This window comes from Protomyctophum bolini (assembly GCF_963924005.1).
Source record: "Protomyctophum bolini genome assembly, chromosome: 15".
Lineage (NCBI taxonomy): Eukaryota > Metazoa > Chordata > Actinopteri > Myctophiformes > Myctophidae > Protomyctophum > Protomyctophum bolini.
This window is the reverse complement of record NC_137876.1, coordinates 317,821-342,340: the sequence shown is the minus strand read 5'-3', so window position 1 is coordinate 342,340 and position 24,520 is coordinate 317,821. Positions and strand designations below refer to the sequence as shown.

General features: G+C 42.5%; 1 protein-coding gene across 1 annotated transcript in view; it reads right to left on the bottom strand.

Annotated features, from left to right (window-relative positions):
• apoba (apolipoprotein Ba) overlaps positions 1 to 24,520 on the bottom strand; it is a gene marked incomplete at both ends in the record, with an annotated part of 68,614 nt that overhangs the window by 42,426 nt on the left and 1,668 nt on the right. Inside the window, 14 exons of the mRNA XM_080783370.1 lie at positions 1,347 to 1,558; positions 2,092 to 2,345; positions 3,519 to 3,578; positions 3,781 to 3,857; positions 4,890 to 5,014; positions 6,198 to 6,350; positions 10,259 to 10,406; positions 10,645 to 10,790; positions 11,243 to 11,355; positions 13,831 to 14,472; positions 16,248 to 16,289; positions 17,809 to 17,922; positions 19,754 to 19,787; positions 24,392 to 24,520. The exon at positions 24,392 to 24,520 is cut by the window's right edge and continues 110 nt beyond it. Of these exons, the coding sequence (XP_080639496.1) occupies positions 1,347 to 1,558; positions 2,092 to 2,345; positions 3,519 to 3,578; positions 3,781 to 3,857; positions 4,890 to 5,014; positions 6,198 to 6,350; positions 10,259 to 10,406; positions 10,645 to 10,790; positions 11,243 to 11,355; positions 13,831 to 14,472; positions 16,248 to 16,289; positions 17,809 to 17,922; positions 19,754 to 19,787; positions 24,392 to 24,520 (2,249 nt within the window). The remainder of the gene's footprint in view (positions 1 to 1,346; positions 1,559 to 2,091; positions 2,346 to 3,518; positions 3,579 to 3,780; positions 3,858 to 4,889; positions 5,015 to 6,197; positions 6,351 to 10,258; positions 10,407 to 10,644; positions 10,791 to 11,242; positions 11,356 to 13,830; positions 14,473 to 16,247; positions 16,290 to 17,808; positions 17,923 to 19,753; positions 19,788 to 24,391) is intronic.

Here is a 24,520-nt window from a genome sequence, read left to right as displayed (position 1 = left end):
GAACACTATTGAAAAATAGCAGATCTACAAGCACGGCACAGAGTGGCGCGCTACAAGCTTGTGTAGATCTGCTATTTTAGAAAATGTGTGAAAATGTATTGCACATCTTTTTAATATAATTATATTAAATATATAAAATATATATAATTTATATAATATTATATTATAATATTATAATATTATTTTTCCTTGACATGAAAATGTTTGAGAACCACTGATATAGAAACATGAGGTTTAACCCTGTGAGAACCACTGATATATAAACATGGGGTTATTCAGAAAACTGTCGGGATTTAGAAGACATTTGTAGAATCGTCCTCAGGTCAAAAGAGGACCGGAAGTAGGCAGAAAGGCATTGGGCTCAGCCCAGCTTTAATGATCTTAAATCCCTTTATTTTAGATTGTTTGGTAGTAATAGTACAACACAAGGGTTAAAGGTCAGGGTCAGGGTTAAAGGTCAGGGTCGGGGTCTAGGATCAGGGCGTTGACGTCGGGGTCATACTCACGCCTTAACGGTGTTGGCCAGAGCGTACATGATGACTCTACTCTGTCTGTACTGAGCCATGGACAGCATGTCTGTATGTACTGTATGTACTGTACTTACCCCACCCCCTTAGATAGCAATTCTGTAGACTTAGATAGCATTTGATACAGACTTATAGCATGTTATGTAGACAGCATAAGTGCATTGTATGTAGTCATAGCACGTCATAGTACATATGTATAGCATAGTAGTATAGATTTATAGCTTATATGTATAGTTTCATTATAGATATTCCACTGTTACTTTCTTAGCTTACGCATGTTTCATGATAAATGTTTTTATGTGATGTATTCCCATGTTTTTTTGTTCTTGCTTAATGTAAGTTGCTCTGGATTAAGAGCGTCTGCTAAATGCCTAAATTGTAAATTGTAAATTGTACTGTATGTATGTACCAGCTCAGTGGCCTTGTGGTTAGAGTGTCCGCCCTGAGACTGGGAGGTAGGGGTTCGATCCCCGGCCGGGTCATACCAAAGACTCTAAATAATGGGACCCAGTGCCTCCCTGCTTGACACTCAGCATCAAGGGTTGGATTAGGGGTGGGAAGTGAGGACGCTGGCGTCGACTGTTCGCCGCTTCACCTCCCAATGTATGAATGAATGAACCATTGTAAAGCGCTTTGAGCACTTGGAAAAGCGCTATAAAAATGCAATTCATTATTTACTCACGTCTTAACGGTGTTGGCCAGAGCGTACATGATGACTCTGCTCTGTCTGTACTGGGCCATGGACAGCATGTCTGTATGTACTGTATGTACTGTATGTATGTACTGTATGTACTGTATGTACTGTATGTATGTACTTACGCCTTAACGGTGTTGGCCAGAGCGTACATGATGACTCTACTCTGTCTGTACTGGGCCATGGACAGCATGTCTGTGACCCTCCGGGCGTCGGGGACCCCCTGCAGGCTGACGGCGTAGACCAGGGCGTCGCCTCCCAGAGACACGCCCTCCACGGAGCGCAGCCGCTGCAGCAACGCACTACTGCATTCTGGGGTACCGCACTGGAGCAGAGCCTTATATGGGCATAGAGATATGTCAGTTAGAGTGGTACCACACTGTAGTATAGAGCCTTATATGGGCATAGAGATATGTCAGTTAGAGTGGTACCACACTGTAGTATAGAGCCTTATATGGGCATAGAGATATGTCAGTTAGAGTGGTACCGCACTGTAGCAGAGCCTTATATGGGCATAGAGATATGTCAGTTAGAGTGGTACCGCACTGGAGCAGGGCCTTATATGGGCATAGAGATATGTCAGTTAGAGTGGTACCGCACTGTAGTATAGAGCCTTATATGGGCATATAAGATATTTATTTTGAAGTGTAGTTAGTAGTTACAGTGAAAATAGCACATTATAAGTAAACAGTGATCTTATTTACATTCCAGACCAGAAGACAGAGCTCTGGCCACGTTCAGGTGTTTAGACAGATGCCAGGAGCAGGTGGGGCAACCCCTAGTGTTTTATTTAGCTGCCAGGGGCAGGTAGGCAACCCCTAGTGTTTTATTTAGCTTCCAGGTGATGATGTCAGACAGGTGTTTCCATACCTGCCAGGTGATGATGTCAGACAGGTGTTTCCATACCTGCCAGGTGATCATGTCAGACAGGTGTTTCCATACCTGCCAGGTGATGATGTCAGACAGCGCTGCCATGCGCTCCACGGTGTGACTCAGCGTCAGGTTGTCCAGAGATCGTAGCTGAGTGACCAGCCGGTGGAACTGCCCCGCCCTCTTCTGACCCTCCTGGCTCAGATCAAGCCCCGCCTCTCTCTTCCGCCGCCGACCGTCCTGCTGGCCGAGACCTGAGGTGGACAACCCGCCCTGGCTCAGACAACATTCAGACCTGAGGTGGACTATTCTAAAACGGTGGCGTATATTTGTTTAATAGGGCCTAGAGGGCCTAGGGCAGTGGTTCCCAAAGTGTGGTCCGGGGACCCCCAGGGGTACTTGAGGGAGTTCCAGGGGGTCCCCAGCTAAATGATCATTTGGACCAAATGGACTCTTATGGGTCTGTAACTCAGAGAGTGTACAAATGGAACCAAATGGACCCGTTAGGGTAATCTAACTCTGAGTTACACTCTCGGAGTTAGATTAGCATTGATTTTACAATATAAATAAGGGTCCCAGAGATAGAAATGTCATTAAATGGGGGTCCGTAGACTATAATGCATGTCAAACTGGGGGTCCTTGAAATGAAACGGGTTGAGAATCACCGCTAGAGGAGTCAAAATCTTCTCTTATTGGGATCCCTGCTTTTCAAATGGGGGTCCGCGGGCTAATGAGTGTCAATTTGGGGGTCCTTGACATGAAAAAGTTTGGGAACCAGTGGTCTAGGGCCTAGGGCAGGGGTGGGCAACTGGCGGTCCGCGGGCCACATGCGGCCCCCACCTTCACTTAATGCGGCCCACATGATGATATCAGAATGCTACAGTATTGACTTCAGCTGTTTACAATTCCAAACCTGCTTTAATTACTCCATGACTAGTATTAAATGACCAGTAGGCCTACTTAATGCCTAGTATTTAAATGTTATCTTTTTGTGTCCAATAGTTATGTTAACAGTTCATAAAGTTATAACTAAATGCTTTTTGAAATTCAATAAAAGTAACTTTTCAGGATTCCAATTAAAAAAATAGCAAAATATTATTCAGGTTTTCAATTTCAAACTTGTAGATCGGCTATTTTTTGCTACAACAGTAATTATGCACTGTGGCCCTCTGGAATGAGTGTGGAAATATATTGGCCCTCTGCATCGTCAAAGTTGCCCAACCCTGGTCTAGGGTCTAGGACCTAGGGTCTAGGGCCTAGGGTCTAGGGCCTAGGGTCTAGGACCTAGGGGTTAGGGGTTAGGGTCTAGAGTCTAGGACCTAGGGGGGTCTAGGACCTAGGGGTCAGGGGTTAGAGTTAACGTACCCATCAGATGGCTGAGTGTCTCCAGGTTAGGGGTTAGGGGTCAGGGGTCAGGGTTAACGTACCCATCAGATGGCTGAGTGTCTCCAGAGCGTCCTCACTGCTCTGAACCGCCGCACTGTCCTCTGGCGCCTCCAGGTGGAGAGGACGCATGAGGTCGGAGTCCACCTCTGACACACACACACACACACACACACACACACACACACACACACACATTCAAGTTGTATGATGTTGTCCCTAATTGAAAATTCTTCAATTCATATAGATCAGATCCTAGAGTTAGATCATATAGATCAGCTCTATTCAGTGCAACGTCTTTCTTACCAAAGATCCTGTTGTTGATCCTGGCGTTGTCCTGAAGAGTCAGCGTCTGGGTGACCACAGAGGAGATGCCGTTGTCCCTGTGAAGGGTTAATAACACATTACTGTCCCTGTGAAGGGTTAATGACACATTACTGTCCCTGTGAAGGGTCTGTCTGTCTGTCTGTCTGTCTGTCTGTCTGTCTGTCTGTCTGTAATCTATCATTAAATAAAGACACTTGATGGATAATAACTATATATTATATTATATTATATTATATTATATATATAGTTATAATATTATATATTATAACTGTTTCATGTCAGATTATCAAACACATCAGAGTCTCTGTGCATAACTGCATTACCAGGTGTATCCACACGGTGGCAGTGCCTGCATATCCTGTGGAAACCAACAGGAGCGTTGGTTTGTGTTTGGCTATAATAATAACTAGAACTGCACTCTGTCGAGTGCATACTTGCTTGTTGCACACGATAGTAGGCCATAAATGGCCTACTAGTGCGCAAGCAGAGCGCGCAATTACTTTCGACCGCTACAAACTGTCAAATCTCAGTAATGACTACTTGTGCCTGATACGGCAGTGGTGCCAGAATGAAACAATGGTAATTGTTTGTATACACTTCAGAAACATAATGTTGTAATGAATACGTAAGTGACGACTTTGGATGGTGACGTATATGTCAATCAGTGCCTCCCAAGACTAAAACATATCGTCATTACGTCACCATCGAAAACCAATTACACTCTGGCATTGGGTCCTTTAATCCACATAAATCCCCCCCCCCCCCCCCCCCTACTGGAGGGCACCTGCTACTACAGCGATGCACAGAGAGACTGATTAACCCATTCTGAACGGGAACCCATTTTGGTGTTAGCATCATGTTGTGCTTTAGCTATTGAAAAATAGCAGATCTACAAGCTCATAGCGCGCCACCGAGTGGCGCGCTATGAGCTTGTAGGTCTGCCATTTTTGAAAAAAATCGAAGAACGACTGACATTTTTTAGAATCTGATCTCAGGTCAGAATGGGTTCATCAGACCAGTGTGTGTCCGGTGGAAACCTCGTATGAATCTGATCCCAGGTCAGAATGGGTTAATATGCACGGACGTACTGGTGAGAGAAGGGAAGGTACAGGTGCTTCTCGGTGCACTCGGCCGACGTCATGTGTTTCCTCCTGTTGTCAAACTGGTACGAACACTGATGGCTGCTCCGGATCAGCCTGGACAGAGGATGGTGCTGGAAATACAATATAATATGATTTATGATCTGATCACTGATCAGCCTGGACAGAGGATGGTGCTGGAATACAATATAATATGATTTATGATCTGATCACTGATCAGCCTGGACAGAGGATGGTGCTGGAATACAATATAATATGATTTATGATCTGATCACTGATCAGCATGGACAGAGGATGGTGCTGGAAATACAATATAATATGATTTATGATCTGATCACTGATCAGCCTGGACAGAGGATGGTGCTGGAATACAATATAATATGATTTATGATCTGATCACTGATCAGCCTGGACAGAGGATGGTGCTGGAAATACAATATAATATGATTTATGATCTGATCACTGATCAGCTTGGACAGAGGATGGTGCTGGAATACAATATAATATGATTTATGATCTGATCACTGATCAGCCTGGACAGAGGATGGTGCTGGAATACAATATAATATGATTTATGATCTGATCACTGATCAGCATGGACAGAGGATGGTGCTGGGAATACAATACAATACAATATAATACAATACAATATGATTAATGATATGATAATTCATAAACTGATCAGCTTGGATAGAGGATGATGCTGTGAAGACATAATGAATAATAATCTAATCAATAAACTGATTAGGCTGCTCCTACCGTTTAAACTATCTGGCTGTCAGAGACAGTGCTTTATAAAGTGGATATTTATATTTTAGGTGTTGTACCAGAATGGGTTAATAAAGGTATTGTTTATATGTTAACGTTCCATGTGTCGTAGCAGCGCCAGAGGGCTGTTAACCAGCTATATTTTAACCCATTTTGGGCAGGAACCCCTTTTGGTATTAGCATTATGTTATGCTTTAGCTATTGAAAAATAGCAGATCTACAAGCTCATAGCGTGCCACCGAGTGGCAAAAACATAGCTTTTTCAGAAAACTGAAGACATTTTTAGAAACCTGATCTCAGGTCAGAATGGGTTAACGTACCATGTGTCGTACCAGCGCCAGAGGATTGTTAACCAGTTATATTTTAACGTACCATGTGACGTACCAGCGCCAGGGGGCTGTTAACAAGTTATATTTCAACGTACCAGGTGTCGTAGCAGCGCCAGGGGGCTGTTAACCAGCTATATTTCAACGTACCAGGTGTCGTACCAGCGCCAGAGGGCTGTTAACCAGCTATATTTCAACGTACCAGGTGTCGTAGCAGCGCCAGGGGGCTGTTAACCAGCGGCGTGCTGGTGAAATGGTCACACTGCTTCATGTCCAGAGACACGGACACGTCCGTGGCCACGTCCTTCCTGGAGTTCACCCTGTGGTGCACCGGACACAGACCGTGCACCGTGTCCTGAACACACACACACTCATTAAAACACACACAGACCGTGCACCGTGTCCTGAGCACATACACACTCATTAAAACACACACAGACCGTGCACCGTGTCCTGAGGAACACATACACACTCATTAAAACACACACAGACCGTGCACCGTGTCCTGAGGAACACATAAACACTGATTAAAACACACACAGCCCTGAGGAACACACACACACTCATTAAAACACACACAGACCGTGCACCGTGTCCTGAACACACACACACTCATTAAAACACACACAGACCGTGCACCGTGTCCTGAACACACACACACTGATTAAAACACACACAGCCCTGAGGAACACACACACACTCATTAAAACACACACAGCCCTGAACACACACACACTGATTAAAACACACACAGGCCGTGCACCGTGTCCTGAACACACACACACTGATTAAAACACACACAGGCCGTGCACCGTGTCCTGAGGAACACATACACACTCATTAAAACACACACAGACCGTGCACCGTGTCCTGAGGAACACATACACACTGATTAAAACACACACAGCCAGAGCAACCTAGTCCCCATATATGGGGGACAAGGGGAGACCAACCTAGTCCCCATATATGGGGGACAAGGGGAGAGCAACCTAGTCCCCATATATGGGGGACAAGGGGAGACCAACCTAGTCCCCATATATGGGGGACAAGGGGAGAGCAACGGACTTGAACTCATGCTTCCTTCATGCCTGAGTGTCCAAGTTGCTCCTTTACACCTGACAGGGGGGAGTTTCCCTGGTTGGACGTAGCGTAGCGCGTGGAAGGAACACGTTATTCCAACCAGTTCCTTTCCCCTCCATCAGGCGCCCCGGCTGGCCAGGGGGAGGCAGTTTAGAGACCAGGATTCACCACACACTTTATTAAAACACACACAGGCCGTGCACCGAGCCCTGTGGAACACCACAAACAGAAATATTTGTAGGTTTTAAGGACATGTCACACCAATGCAGCTCCATTTAAGGACATGTCACACCAATGCAACTCCTTGTAACTAAACAGTTTTAACCCATTCTGGGAGGGAAGGGAACACACACACACCCCTTTTGGTGTTAGCATTATGTCATGTTTTAGCTATTGAAAAATATCAGACCTACAAGCTCGTAGCGTAGATCTGCTACTTTTTGAAAAATCGAAGAACGACTGACATTTTTAGAATCTGATCTCAGGTCAGAATGGGTTAATCAGACCAGTGTATGTCCAGTGGAAACCTCGTATGAATCTGATCTCAGGTCAGAATGGGTTAAGGACATGTCCCACCGATGCAGCTCCTCGTAACTAAACAGTTTTAAGGACATGTCACACCAATGCAACTCCATTTAAGGACATGTCAGTGACGTCACACCAATGCAACTCCATTTAAGGACATGTCACACCAATACAACTCCTCGTAACTAAACAGTTTTAAGGACAACTCCACTACATCTCAGAGGCAAATATTTGCTCTATTTTTACATTAGTATAAACATCTTGGATAATTACAGTACATTTCAAGCACAACGCGATACAAAACTGCTAACTGTGGACGACCCCACAACGCATCACACTTGTTTACATTAGGCCTATAGGGTTCGTAAGGTAATGGTGGCGATAAGAGAGATTACATGACCTACATGAGAGCTATTATCTCACTGTGTCAACTCCTGTTACTCAACCATTAGCCTCCATTAGCTTCTGTTGATAAGAGCTATCACTAGTTCACCTCTTTAGGCCCCGGTGTGTGTGTGTGTGTGTGTGTGTGTGTGTGTGTGTGTGTGTGTGTGTGTGTGTGGAGGTGACAATGTTCACAATGCTCTTTTTGGGAGAGCTTGTAGATCGGATAGTTTTGATGAATTGAACAATGCGGACCCTCTTGTAAACAAGTGTAATGCTTAATTGGGTCGTCCACTCACAGTTGACAGTCTCTGTATTGAGTTTGTGCTTGAAATGTTACTGTAATTCTGCAAACTGTTAATACATATTTCAATCAATCAATCAATAGTTTTGAAATAAATTGAGCCTTTTTTTTCTGACTTGGTGTGACTATAATAGTACGCATTATAGAGCGTCGTTTTCCTCACGTAGACTTTTCAAAAAGTATTTCTTTAAAGACGTTTAGGCCACAGACAAAGACAACTCCAGTTGTGACACATCATGACAACAAACACAATGTTTTGGGCCGAGAAAATACCTTTTTGTTGTTTTAATACATTTAAAAAAATATTGTGTTTGTTGTCACGATTTGTCACAACTCGACTTGGCTTCGTATGACACTTTAAATCAGGGGTCCTTGATATCTGACGACCGGGGACCCCCGGGGACCACACGCCATGCACCACCCAACATTTTAACTTAATGTAAACTTTAATAAAGGCCTATTAAAGACCCATGCATACTCCAGTTTTAAGTGATAAGGTGACCACCATAAAAAAATGTCATGCTGTAGTTTTAGTAGAAACAGAGAGATGTGATTGGGTGAGCGGTGAGTCTCTTACCACCGCGGCTCAGTGACGTCATGTTGTAGTTTTAGTAAAAACAGAGAGGTGTGTTTGGGTGAGCGGTGAGCCTCTTACCACCGCGGCTCAGTGACGTCATGTTGTAGTTTTAATAAAAACAGAGAGGTGTGTTTGGGGTGAGCGGTGAGTCTCTTACCACCGCGGCTCAGTGACGTCATGTTGTAGTTCTCGGTGGTCACCTTATGGCCTAAAACTTAATGTTTAGGGTCAGTCTTAAGGCTTATACATAGTCTGGATTGTCGGTGGTTAGGTGACCACCGAACTACAACATGACGTCACTGAGCCGCGGTGAAGAGCAAACCACCGCCACCGCTCCAGCCCTTCTCTCTCTGTTTTTACTCACCACCGCTCAACGTTATTTCAGCTCCAGTGGTCACCTCACCACCGGAGCGGTGGTCATCTCACCACCGGAGCGGTGGTCATCTCACCACCGGAGCGGTGGTCACCTCACCACCGGAGCGGTGGTCACCTCACCACCGGAGCGGTGGTCACCTCACTTAACACCAATAAGACCAAAGAAATCATTGTAGACTTTAGGAAGTCCAAAGGTATCCACACCCCATCAAAGGGTCATCTGTCGACATAGTTGATAACTTTAAATTCCTGGGCATACATATATCACCGACACATTTACATGGTCACTCAACAACGAGTACATCCTCAAGAAGGCGCAGCAGCGACTGTACTTTCTGAGGCGCCTTAAAACATTTGGCTTAAGTACTAAAGGTCTAGTGAATTTTTATCGATGTATAATTGAAAGTGTCTTAACTGGCTGCATCACAGTGTGGTACGGTAACACGACCGCTCAGGATTGCAATAGGTTGCAGAGGACCATTAAAACAGCAGCTAAAATCATCGGCACTACAGAACTACCCAGTCTCCACAACATCTACACCACTCGCTGTATGAAAAAAGCCCACAACATCATGGAAGACACCAGCCACCCCGCAAATACCCTGTTCAAACTACTCCCTTCCAAAAAACGCTACCAGAGCATCAAATCTCGTACCACCGTCTCAGTAACAGTTTCTACCCCCAGGGGGCAGTCAGGCTGCTGAACAGCTGACCTCGAACTGTATTGCACTTCATTTCACTTGCACTTTCTTTCCTGTTTTTCGTCTTTTTGTTTTATGTCCTGTGTATGTAAGACTGAGAGTGCTCTGAGCAAAACAAATTTCATTGTATGTATACTCTGTATTTATACAAATGACAAATAAACCTGAACCTGAACCTGAACCTGAACCACCGGAGCGGTGGTCAGCTCACCACCGGAGCGGTGGTCACCTCACCACCGGAGCGGTGGTCACCTCACCACCAAAAATCCAGACTATGAATAGGCCTTTAGGGTCACAGAGGGTCACAGAGGTCTCACCATGGGGCTCAGGTCCTCCTGGTCTATCACAGGGACGATCAGAGCAGAGACCACTCCTCTCTTGATGTTCAGGATGTTGACCGTCTCGCCAGGCTCAGGAAACAGCCTGACGTCAGTGACCTGCTCTGCTGTCCACTTCAGAGGGTTCCTGGACACACACACGCACGAACACACACACACACACACACACACACACACACACACACACACACACACACACACACACACACACACACGTTTCAGCATGTAAATGTTTCTGTATGTAAATGTTTCTGCATGTAAAGAACGTACTAACCTGGTTCTGAAGGCCTCAGAGGTCCCAGTCTGGCTGTAGACCAGTACTAACCTCTCCATAGTGGTCTGTAGACCTGTAGACCAGTACTAACCTCTCCATAGCGGTCTTGAAGGCCTCAGAGGTCCCGGTCTCGCTGTAGACCGGCTGTCCCTGATCGTCCATGGACGTCACCTCGCTGAGGACACAGTCTCTGGTGTGGAGGACGAAGCTGCATGTCTGGGGGACCTCTAGCTCCACCTGCAGGACGGGAGGGGGATATCATAATATAATAATCTATCTCCACCTGGATGGGTGGGATATCATAATGATGGTCCATGACAACAAACTAACTATTTCTCCCCGATTTCAAAGTTCTGTGTCTGTGTCCATTCGTTTAATATTTTCGAAACAACACACAGACGTAAAGGGTGTTCAATAGCACTGATTAATGAAACAACACACAGACGTAAAGGGTGTTCAATAGCACTGATTTATGGAACAACACACAGACGTAAAGGGTGTTCAATATAGCACTGATTTATGGAACAACACACAGACGTAAAGGGTGTTCAACAGCACTGATTTATGGAACAACACACAGACGTAAAGGGTGTTCAACAGCACTGATTCATGAAGGGCATTTTGTTTTTAAATAAACCCTCAACAATGGAGTTAGGAGGTTTCCTCCAGGTGTGTAAGACAGTCTGTACCTGACAGGTGACCTTGGGTCCGTTCCTGAGGGTCGAAGTTCCCGTCACGCCATTCCTGGTCTCTGTGCTGTACTGGTATGTGTACTTCTTAAAGGCCTTGAACCTGGACGCCACTGTAAACAATAACAATAACAACAACAATAACAATAACCATAACAATAACACTTCTTAAAGCTTCTTGCAGCAGCGGAGCACATTTCGAGGTGCACCGCAGGGGCCATCTTGGATGTGGCTGAAGTAGCTAGACGTAACCATAGAGTATATATGAATAGAGACGGCACCCAGAGGAAACCCTGAGGCCAAATGGACATAGTGGCCGAATGGAAGTATTGCAGCGCTGGGCCCCAAACACATGAACGCGCTGGTCCGTTGACTATCATTGTGCACGTTCACGACAGCAGCACGCTCGTGCGCGTTCGTGCACGTTCAACGGCAGCGCGTTCATGTGTTTGGGGGCCAATCCATCCCAGAATGCTCTCTGTTCCTACCCGGAAGGAGGAGTGAAATCGCCTCATGCGCTTTTGAGCAACTTAATGTAAGTGGATGGAAGGAGAACTCGGGTGCCCTCTCTATTCATATAAACTCTAAGGATGTAACCCTATCTTTTTTAAATCGTGAAAATGTGGCACAAATCTTTGAATGTATATATTTCACAGTGAATTGGGTTAAAAGGATTTATCGACCCAGACCTTTGGTCTTGACCCTCAGACGTGGCGATGCCATTGTCCTGAGTCCAGCAGATAAGTACCTGAGTACATCTACTCAGTACTGTCCTGAGTCAGCATCGACACCTCAGAGCAATAGTCCAGCAGATAAGTACCTGAGTACATCTACTCAGTACTGCAGTAACTAAAGTATACAGTCTATACACAGCTCAAAGAGCATGGAACACGGATGTGTGTATTACAGGAAAACGTAGTGGGAGTACAGTACAGATAAGTAACTGAGTACATCTACTCCAGTGAAGTCCTTCTATCAGCGGACATGCTGACGACAGGCAGTTCAACATATCGACCTGTTCCCCTGGCCTCTGTGTGTGTGTGTGTGTGTGTGTGTGTGTGTGTGTGTGTGTGTGTGTGTGTGTGTGTGTGTGTGTGTGTGTGTGTGTGTGCGCGTGTGTGTGTGTGTGTGTCCAGTCCCAGGTCAATGTACATGTTTGAACCAACAACACATCAGAGCCACTCTGTCTCAACCAGTCCAGAACATGCAGTGAGCATGTGTGCGTGTGTGTGTGTGCGTGTGCGTGTGTGTGTGTGTGTGTGTGTGTGTGTGTGTGTGTGTGTGTGTTATACCATTGACAGCTATATGAGGTGAGGGCAGCCTTCCAGACCATACGCCAGTTTAGCAAAACTATTTGGATCATCTATCTGCCTTTCTCATTGGACGATGGCTTTTGCACACGGCGGCCATCTTGCCAGCAAGGTGCTAACTAGATGCAACTTCCCAATGACAGCCAATTCATCCAATCAGAACAGTCCTATGATCTGATTGACAGCCCATTCATCCAATCAGAACAGTCCTATATGATCTGATTGACAGCCCATTCGTCCAATCAGAACAGAACTGTGTTTTTATTTCTTTACTGCACAGCTGCCCCCCCCTTTGACAACTAGACTTATGTACTGTTCTTTATGAACTTTTAATCTGTTTAAACCAATGACCTCTTCCTACAGGAAAGGATTCCAAATAAGCCAGCTGGCTTCTTCCCTTCCTTGCATTGTATTTTTGTTCTTTGATATGTTATTTTCTATTTTTTGTACTACATGCTAAATAAATAAACCTAAACAGTCCTATCTGATTGTATTAACCCATTCTGGGCGGGAACCCCTTTTGGTGTTAGCATCATGTCATGCTTTAGCTATTGAAAAATAGCAGATCTACAAGCTCATAGCGCGCCACCGAGTGGCGCGCTACGAGCTTGTAGGTCTGCTATTTTTGAAAAATCGAAGAACGACTGACATTTTTAGAATCTGATCTCAGGTCAGAATGGGTTCATCAGACCAGTGTGTGTCCAGTGGAAACCTCGTATGAATCTGATCTCAGGTCAGAATGGGTTGATCAGACCAGTGTGTGTCCAGTGGAAACCTCATATGAATCTGATCTCAGGTCAGAATGGGTTAAACAACATTGCAGCTGTATGAATCAGCCTTGTGTGTGTCAGAGTTTGGAAGTGCTCGTTGGCCATCACTCAACAGCCCAGGCGCACCACCTGTTTAGAATGTGCACATCATGCAGGAGGCAGCAGGAGGTTCCTTTACTGATAATGAGCGCTTCCAAACTCTGACACACAGAAAAATTATCGTCTTCAAGGAATGTCTTGCCGGGAAGTATCTCATAATATGTCTCTACGGTGGATTTTTATGAAACAAACACTTTACAGATAGTTAGAGGATAATCAAGCTTTCCGTACAGCTGCAATGTTGGTGAGTTTGATGTTGTTTAATACAATTATTAAATAGGACTTTTCTGTTTGGATGAATGGGCTGTCTATAAGTAGCACCTTTGCTGGCAACATGGCCGCTGTGTGTGCATGTGGGCGTGGAACTGGAACCCAGACCGGGTCTGGGGCGTGGAACTGGAACCCAGACCGGGTCTGGGGCGTGGAACTGGAACCCAGACCGGGTCTGGGGCGTGGAACTGGAACCCAGACCGGGTCTGGGGGCGTGGAACTGGAACCCAGACCGGGTCTTGGGGCGTGGAACTGGAACCCAGACCGGGTCTGGGGCGTGGAACTGGAACCCAGACCGGGTCTGGGGCGTTGAACTGGAACCCAGACCGGGTCTGGGGCGTTGAACTGGAACCCAGACCGGGTCTGGGGCGTTGAACTGGAACCCAGACCGGGTCTGGGGCGTTGAACTGGAACCCAGACCGGGTCTGGGGCGTGGAACTGGAACCCAGACCGGGTCTGGGGCGTGGAACTGGAACCCAGACCGGGTCTGGGGCGTGGAACTGGAACCCAGACCGGGTCTGGGGCGTGGAACTGGAACCCAGACCGGGTCTTGGGGCGTGGAACTGGAACCCAGACCGGGTCTGGGGCGTGGAACTGGAACCCAGACCGGGTCTTGGGGCGTGGAACTGGAACCCAGACCGGGTCTGGGGCGTGGAACTGGAACCCAGACCGGGTCTGGGGCGTGGAACTGGAACCCAGACCGGGTCTGGGGCGTTGAACTGGAACCCAGACCGGGTCTGGGGCGTGGAACTGGAACCCAGACCGGGTCTGGGGCGTGGAACTGGAACCCAGACCGGGTCTGGGGGCGTAGAACTGGAACCCAGACCGGGTCTGGGGCGTGGAACTGGAACCGAGGACCTTTCGTCTAACCTCTAACAGCTGTTTGATGAAAACAACCGATCTACAAGCTCAGAACGCAGAGCGTGAGCTTGAAGATCGGCTATTCTTTACTCAAGGGATTTGATGTAGAGGTGGAAAAAGCAAGGGTCCACGGGCCAGAGCCCTGAGGGACACAGGCCAGGGCCCCTGAGGGACACAGGCCAGGGCCCCTGAGGGACACAGGCCAGGGCCCCTGAGGGACACCTGCTATCAACCAGGGTTTAAATTAGACCATGGAATGTCTTCTAAATCCTGACAGTTTTCTGAAAAACCTCATGTTTCTGTCAGTCGTTCTAAAACATTTAAAACCTCATGTTTCTGTCAGTCGTTCTCAAACATTTCCATGTCAACGACCCCCAGAAATATATGAAATTGGCCGCCGACCCCCATCTGTAAATATGCTGTTCCAGGGACCCCCCCATGAGTTTAAAACGTTCGCTCTGAAAGAATATATATATTCAAAGATTTGCACCACAATAGCAGACCTACAAGCTCCGAGCTATTTTTCAATGGCTAAGGTATAACACCTAATGCTTAAAACACCAACAGGGGTTCCCGACCTGAAAGGTAATTAATCCATGAACATTAATGTAACGATGGTGAAATAAACTGCGATGATGATGATGATGAAACAGGCTCTTCATTCACTCGTACCAAACACCAATCAATGATGATGAAACGGGCTCTTCATTCACTCGTACCAAACACCAATCAAGAAAATGTTTGGTCGTTTTTTTTTTAGGGCCAGCACAATGCTTTTCTAATGGGAGTCACATGGTTTGTACCCACTGTAGCCCCGCTGTGCTACGAAACCTGGTGTATAGATTGATGTGCAGGTTAACAGACTCTGAGAACAGCATCATTATTATTATTAAACCTGATGTATAGATGTATGTGCAGGTTAACAGACTCTGAGAACAGCATCATTATTATTATTAAACCTGATGTATAGATGTATGTGCAGGTTAACAGACTCTGAGAACAGCATCACTGCATCACTTTCTAACCCTGCTAAGAGCTCTGTCAGACTGTTAGACTAAGCTGTGGAGCCACTGGTGTTCTAGCCTGTATGTACAGAGATAAGCCCCCCCCCCTGTTTGTTTGTTCATGCTTTGTTTATTTTATTTATAGTTTGTTTACTTTTGTGTTTTTATGTTTCATGTGTTCTGCCCTATGGACCCCCCTGTGTGTGCCTTGAATAAAGTTTGAATTGAATTGAATTGAATTGGTTTGATTAAACATTTGAGTTTGATTGAGGGGGGAGAGGCAGAACACCACCAGCAATCAAACACAAATGTTTTCTTTTTTAAACATATATTTTTATCCCACGATTTTGTAACCCATTTTTCACCCCTGTCGATCCTGGGCTCTACACACCCTCCGCCAACCTGGGGAGAGCAACGGACTTAACTCATGCTTAAACACAAATGTTTGATCAAACCATGTGACTCCCATTGGAGAAGCATTGTGGTGGCCCCAAAAAAAAAACTACCAAACATTTGCTTGATTGGTGTTTGGTACGTGTGAATGAAGCATCACTGTCTTAATTAGTTAATTCATTTAATTAACTGAGTTAGTTAGTGAATGTAGTTAACTTAATTAGTTAGTGAATGTAGTTAACTTAATTAGTTAATGAATGTAATTAACTAAATTAGTTAGTGAAGTTAGTTAACTTACGTCTGCATGAGGACACAGGCTCTTCATTCTCAGCACCTTGTTCTGAAATGAAACAAGAGAAGAGCAGCTTTTAATCACATGTATGTTAAAAAAAATGTATCACCCCTGTGTCAATCATCTAATGTGATCCTGGGCTCTACACACCCTCCACCAACCTAGTCCCCATATATGGGGGACAAGGGGAGACCAACCTAGTCCCCATATATGGGAGACAAGGGGAGACCAACCTAGTCCCCATATATGGGGGACAAGGGGAGACCAACCTAGTCCCCATATATGGGGGACAAGGGGAGACCAACCTAGTCCCCATATATGGGGGACAAGGGGAGAGCAACCTAGTCCCCATATATGGGGGACAAGGGGAGACCAACCTAGTCCCCATATATGGGGGACAAGGGGAGACCAACCTAGTCCCCATATATGGGGGACAAGGGGAGACCAACCTAGTCCCCATATATGGGGGACAAGGGGAGACCAACCTAGACCCCATATATGGGGGACAAGGGGAGACCAACCTAGTCCCCATATATGGGGGACAAGGGGAGACCAACCTAGACCCCATATATGGGGGACAAGGGGAGACCAACCTAGTCCCCATATATGGGGGACAAGGGGAGACCAACCTAGTCCCCATATATGGGGGACAAGGGGAGACCAACCTAGACCCCATATATGGGGGACAAGGGGAGAGCAACGGACTTGAACTCATGCTTCCTTAATTCATGCCTGAGTGTCCAAGTTGCTCCTCAGTGGGATCCAACAACATTCCACAGATGAGTTGAAAAACGGAGGCCGTCTTATAATCAGTGGTCTTATATTCGGTAAGTTAACCCATTCTGGGCGGGAATCCCTTTTGGTGTTTATAGCATTGTGTTGTACTTTAAATAGCAGATCTACAAGCTCGTAGCGCGGCTACGAGTGCCGCGCTACGAGCTTGTAGGTCTGCTATTTTTGAAAATTTGTGAAAACATATTTGAATATATATTCTCTCAGAGGGAATCTTTGCTTCTGGGGGGGGGGGGGGGGGGTTCCTAGAACAACATATTTTTCAGATGGGGGTCGGCGGCCAATTACATATAATTTTGGGAGTACTTGACGTGAAATATTGAGCACCACTGATAAAGAAACATGAGGTATTTCAGAAAAGTGTCAGGATTTAGAAGATTATTTTTTGTAAATGTCGACGTCAGGCCTAAATGGGTTTAATATGTAAGAACTAAAGAGGATTAAGTTAGTAAGTTATGGGTTAGGGTTAGTTAGTAAGTTATGGGTTAGGGTTAGTTAGTAAGTTATGGGTTAGGGTTAAGTATAACAGAACTTACAAGCACAGACCTAAAGATGATTAAGTCAGTAAATTATGGGTTAGGATTTAGTATAAGAGAACTAAATATGATTAAGTTAGTAAGTTATGGGTTAGGGTTAGGGTTACGTTTAAGAGAACTAAAGAGGATTAAATTAGTAAATTATGGGTTAGGGTTAGGGTTAGTTAGTAAGTTTTGGGTTAGGGTTAGGGTTAGTCAGTATGTTATGGGTTATAGGGTTACGTAGGGTTATAACTTACGAGCCCAGACCAAGCCTCCGGCCGTCAGCAGCAAGAGACACAGCGAGGCGTCTCTCTTCATGTCGGAGCGCGTGACGAGTTCCTCCTCCGATGTTCTGACGGTACGCGTTCCTTCTACGATACGTTAATATACGATACGTTATGTTGAGAGGATGTGTTGCTCCTCCGATGTCCTGAAGGTACGGAAACCTTTACGAGGTCCTCCTACGATGTTATACTGGTCTATGGAAGATACCGGCTGGCTCTAGATCTGTTATCTCTCTCTCTCTCTCTGTCTCTCTGTCTCTCTCTCTCTCTCTCTCTGTCTCTCTCTCTCTCTCTCTATCTCTGTCTGTCTGTCTGTCTCTCTCTCTCTCTCTCTCTAGTCCCTCCTTTAGTTTGATAACTGACTGCATTAGGCTGTACTAATGGGGGGGGGGGGTCAAAGTTCAAACGGTTGCTCAACACAGTGTGAGAGCAGCTAGGCCGTGGAGCCAATAATAACAGATCTACAAGCCCACACAATGTGCTGTGTGTGTGTGTGTGTGTGTGTGTAGTCTGAAAGTGATCCAGAAGGGCAGTCTGAAGTAGTCTGTCAGATCTACTGTACAGGCGAGAGATGTTAAGTAACTGTCCCAGAAACGATCACAGTGGTTTCAGGTATAAACTTAAATTATATTAAATATGGTTTTGGTTGTGCAACATTTATGATCATAACTTGGATAAAAAGATTGATTTCATTATGAATAAATAGAATTAAAAAATGGCAATAAATAGTTAAGAGTTAGACCACAAGGTAAAAGTGCACCCTATGCAAAGGGAGTCACATGACTAGGCCAAATCCCAATAGAGGGTATGCGCGTGACATCATCATCAAACCAGGAAGTTATAGGAACGCCTACTGAGTGGCAAAAAACTACTTTCTGGCCTCGACAGCCCAGACATCCACACAGAGAAGTCCTGTCTGATGGCATTAAACAACATTAAACAATGTTAAACTCAGTTGCTTTGCCACTCGATGTGCCACTCACTTTAAGCATGTACATACCCTCTATTCGTCCCTCAAGCCCTGAGCCCTGATTGGACCCTCATTGACTTTAGTGACGTCAGCTGTAAGTGCTTGAGGGTGAGAGGCTGCAAGGGCTCCACATTGCTGTGAAAGAAATGGGACAGCACTTTGAAGAGATGAGTCCGCCATTCATGACACTTTGCATATAAAAACTGTCCTTATTCACAGCCAGTGCCTGTATACCTACATGCTTGGCCTATTTATACATGTCTATCACGTCTATTTTAGTATTTCAGCTGATCGTGCTTATTATTAGTTTCATAAATACACTTTCCTGTGTGATGGGGGTTGTAATATTCATATATAATAATAATCATTATACATTTCATTTCCATATTCTTTTACTTTGCTCATTAGTCATTTCTCATCATGTTTCCCATATTAGTATTATTATTATTATTATTATTATTGTTATTAAATATATAGCCTATCCTTCCATTCCGTCTCCCTTTGAGAACAGTGAGAAAGCACTATTATGTTTGTTGACATTCTAACCGCGATACACAACTAATTTGCATATGTAAATGATTGACGTTCGGAGGATATCCCCCTCATTCCACTGGTAACGCTATGAACTGTGGGTCATTTATTTGCTAAAGTCAGCATCGATGCTGACTTTGGCAAAGGGCACATAAAGGGGCGGGGCTGAGCCTTCACTGACTTACCCATTTCAAACGGGACGTCCCTCAAGCCCTCGCAGACGTCACACGAACGCGCAGCCAAGTCAGTGAGGGCTCATTGAGTCAGCAAGGGAGTGGATTGGGATTGGGCCTAGAGAAGAGTCACGTCACTCACATGACGGGTGCGTTCGGAAATGCACACCGGGAGCGCACTGGCCTATTCGTTTGCATTGCACAGTGCGCTCAGTGTGCCATTTCCGAACGCGCCCGACGTCACCTGTCAGTAAAGGGTCAGAGGTTGAACTGAGTTCCTGGAGAGAAGTTGTATTTTTGGGAACGTCAGAGAGAGACAAATATTAAGTAATCTGCACATGCGGTTCAAAGGCGCCACACGGTACATATTCTTTACTGTGTTCTTTTGAGTGTAATGTGTTTGTTGTGAAGTGCCTAATGTTGCTGTAATGTAGATGGTCATTTGAATGCACATGTGTGGACTCTCTAACTACTGTTTACAATGTGTATGGACTCAAAACTGAACAAAATGTCATTGTTTCTTTATTCTACTTTTCACAGTGTCTTGGTGACAAATGGAGGAGTTGAAAGTCGTATGATAAATAAAACCAATATCAGACATCTGAACCTGTACAGCTACAGTATTCAACCAATCATCTAACAATCACTGTGAAGATCAATACAGTATTCAACCAATCATCTAACAATCACTGTACATTTAATACAGTTTAATAAGTTTATGTTTAATAAAGTTTTAAATCAATAACTGTTACTAATCTGGTTTAATAAAGTTTTCAATCAACCTCTGTAAAAGGATAGAACTTCAAAGAGTCCGTTACAGTAAGGATGACCTCGTTTCGTACAGTAAGGTCGTGAAACCTCTGCCAAAGTTCACGAGAGAAAAGACACCGACAGGTCACCGGAGAGTTCACCCAGAGTTCACCGCGAGAAAAGACAATATTTATCTTGTCGGAACGGCTCTGGTGTCACTTCAACGTTGACCACTGTTTGGTTTACTGACTAACTATTTTACAGAACCTTAACTATAACCAACTGTTTTACAGAACCTTAACTATAACCAACTGTTTTACAGAACCTTAACTAACCAACTGTTTTACAGAACCTTAACTAACCAACTGTTTTACAGAACCTTAACTAACCAACTGTTTTACAGAACCTTAACTATAACCAACTGTTTTACAGAACCTTAACTAACCAACTGTTTTACAGAACCTTAACTAACCACTTTACTAACCAACTGTTTTACATTAAACTATATTATTAAACTATATTATTAAACTATATTATTAAGTATATTATTAAGTATATTATTAAACTATATTATTAAACTATATTATTAAGTATATTATTAAAGTATATTATTAAAGTATATTATTAAAGTATATTATTAAGTATATTATTAAGTATATTATTAAAGTATATTATTAAAGTATATTATTAAAGTATATTATTAAACTATATTATTAAGTATATTATTAAGTATATTATTAAGTATATTATTAAAGTATATTATTAAACTATATTATTAAAGTATATTATTAAGTATATTATTAAGTATATTATTAAACTATATTATTAAACTATATTATTAAACTATATTATTAAAGTATGTTATTAAACTATATTATTAAACTATATTATTAAACTATATTATTAAACTATATTATTAAACTATATTATTAAACTATATTATTAAGTATATTATTAAACTATATTATTAAACTATATTATTAAAGTATATTATTAAACTATATTATTAAAGTATATTATTAAACTATATTATTAAACTATATTATTAAAGTATATTATTAAACTATATTATTAAAGTATATTATTAAAGTATATTATTAAACTATATTATTAAACTATATTATTAAGTATATTATTAAACTATATTATTAAGTATATTATTAAGTATATTATTAAACTATATTATTAAACTATATTATTAAACTATATTATTAAGTATATTATTAAGTATATTATTAAAGTATATTATTAAACTATATTATTAAGTATATTATTAAACTATATTATTAAACTATATTATTAAAGTATATTATTAAAGTATATTATTAAACTATATTATTAAGTATATTATTAAACTATATTATTAAAGTATATTATTAAAGTATATTATTAAGTATATTATTAAACTATATTATTAAAGTATATTATTAAAGTATATTATTAAAGTATATTATTAAAGTATATTATTAAGTATATTATTAAAGTATATTATTAAAGTATATTATTAAAGTATATTATTAAAGTATAGTATTAAAGTATATTATTAAACTATATTATTAAACTATATTATTAAAGTATATTATTAAACTATATTATTAAACTATATTATTAAGTATATTATTAAAGTATATTATTAAAGAACCTCAACTAACCAACTGTTTTACAGAACCTTAACTAACCAACTGTTTTACAGAACCTTAACTAACCACTTTACTAACCAACTGTTTTACAGAACCTTAACTAACCACTTTACTAACCAACTGTTTTACAGAACCTTAACTAACCACTTTACTAACCAACTGTTTTACAGAACCTTAACTAACCACTTTACTTTACTTTCCTTCAAAACCGCTCTCAAAGGGCACCTACGGACAGCTGCAATTCGAAACTGCCCCCCCCTCACTGTATATGTTTATTTTCCCTTTATGATGAATTCCTGTTCTGTTCTTTAACTAATAGAAGTGTCTATTTGTACGTCTCTAAATGTTTTGATGAATTGCATATGGTGGACCCTGTTGTAAACAAGTGTAATGATTAATTGGGTCGTCTATAGTTAACAGTCTTTGTATTGAGTTTGTGCTTGAAATGTACTGTAATAAATATTTCAATCAATCAATCAATCTGATTGATTGATCAGAAGGCGGAATAGAAGTGACATCACACATTGTGTTGTGTTGTGTGTATGGGTGGGTGCGTGTGTTTTTCCCCTACAGTTTAAACCTGAGGCAGTGTAAATGTTTAACATGTGTCCATTTGAGAATAAAATTACATTAAAGCAAAAAAAGTATTTTATGTATTTGAAATACAGAAAATACTCAATCTCAAAGTATTTAGATACAAAATACATCTCATTTCTTCCATCCCAGCGAAATACAAATTACAAAATACAAAAAAGTATTTCAAATACGTATTTCAAATACATGTATTTCAAATACTGCCCATCTCTGGATATCATCAGTAGCCAATAAGGGCACATTATGGTATTTTTTACCTGACAATAGGGGGTATATGTGCATGCATAAAGTGAATGAAAAGTCGAGTGGCAAAGTGATAGGCAAAGTGAGTTTAACATTGTTTAATGTCGTTTAATATATGACTTTTCTGTTTGTATAATGTAGCCTATGGGCTGTCAAGGCCAGAAAGTAGTTTTTTGCCACTCAGTAAAACTTCCTGGTTTGATGATGATGTCACACGCATACCCTCTATACAACGACTCAAACTTAATACATACAGGTGTGTTTTATATTAATCTAACGCTAAAATATTAAAGTCTAACTCATGTTGATTAGGTGATCAAACGGTGACAAAAAAACAATGGCGTTTGTAAAACAAACATTGAACTAAAAACAAAGATTAAACCTGTATTTAGGAGGGGCTAGTGTCTCTCAAAAATACAAATGCTCAGCTTAAGGTGCAGATACTCAATGAACAATATTATGTTTTATAAACCGTTGTTGGGTAACAGCTGGCAGTTACTACTTGAGTCCAGCAGAGGGGAGTGTTGCCTTTGAAACGGTTAAGTTAGTTGTGTCCATCTAGTGTGTGTGAATAAAACTATTAATAAACAAAACGTGAAAACGTTACAGTTATGGACGTAACTTTAATGTCTCTATAAGGAAACCATTGTTAATTAACATCACCCTGATGACCCCATCATTATAATGACAAAAACACACGCCCCCCCCTTTATAAATTTCACTATACATTTATTTTCCTTTTTTGCTTCCTTTATGATGAATTCCTGTTCCGTTCTTCAACTATATAGAAGTGTCTATCTGTACGTCTCTAAATGTTTTGATGAATTGAACAATGTGGACCCTGTTGTAAACAAGTGTAATGCTTAATTGGGTCGTCCACTCACAGTAAACAGTCTCTGTATTGAGTTGTGCTTGAACTACTGTAATTCTGCAAACTGTTATATTATAAATATAAATATTTCAATAAATCAAAAAACAGTCTATATTTAAGGTTATATAAAGCAAATTTAACTGAAGACCCTTGACTAAATAATTCACTAAACTAAACTGTCAAACCCACTAAAATAAAAGTAAATAAATAAAAGTAAAATTGATTTAAAATAAATAGCAGACATGTATGTATGTTCTACATAAACTATATATATATATATATATAATGTATGTTTTACATGATCACACACACACACACACACACACACACACACACACACACACACACACACACACACACACACACACACACACTTACTTGCTGCTTATGGTAGTCCATCGTATCCGATGATGACTTCTACTTCTTCTACTATAGTGAGTTTTGGAGGTGACTGTGAAGTCCAATCCGTATGGAGTTACATTGTTTACTGCAGTGAGGGCATATAATATGAAGTCAGTGTTAGTTGTGGCCTCATGGCTGCAGTGATCATCTTCCTCCCCTGTCGTTTCTTTTCCCTTTCCGTACTCCTTCCTCTCTTCTTCAAACCGCTGAAGTCCAGGATGGCAGAGCTGCCTCCATGAGGTTGCGTTCTGAGACAGAGCTTTACAGCTGGCCTGGGGGGGCTGTATGTATCCCACAGCTCTTCAGTGATATTTTGAGCTGGTCCTTAATATATCTCCGCCTTTGTCCTCCTGCGGGTCGCTGGCCATGTGGTGTAACTGACCATAGAGCAGTTGGCGTGGAAGCCTGTTGTTCTCGACACTCTTGGATGTTGTTCCTGTGCCTTGAGGCTGCCGAACCAGGAGGTGAAGCTGTAGGTCAGGATCGACTCTATGGTGCCCCTGTAGAAGGT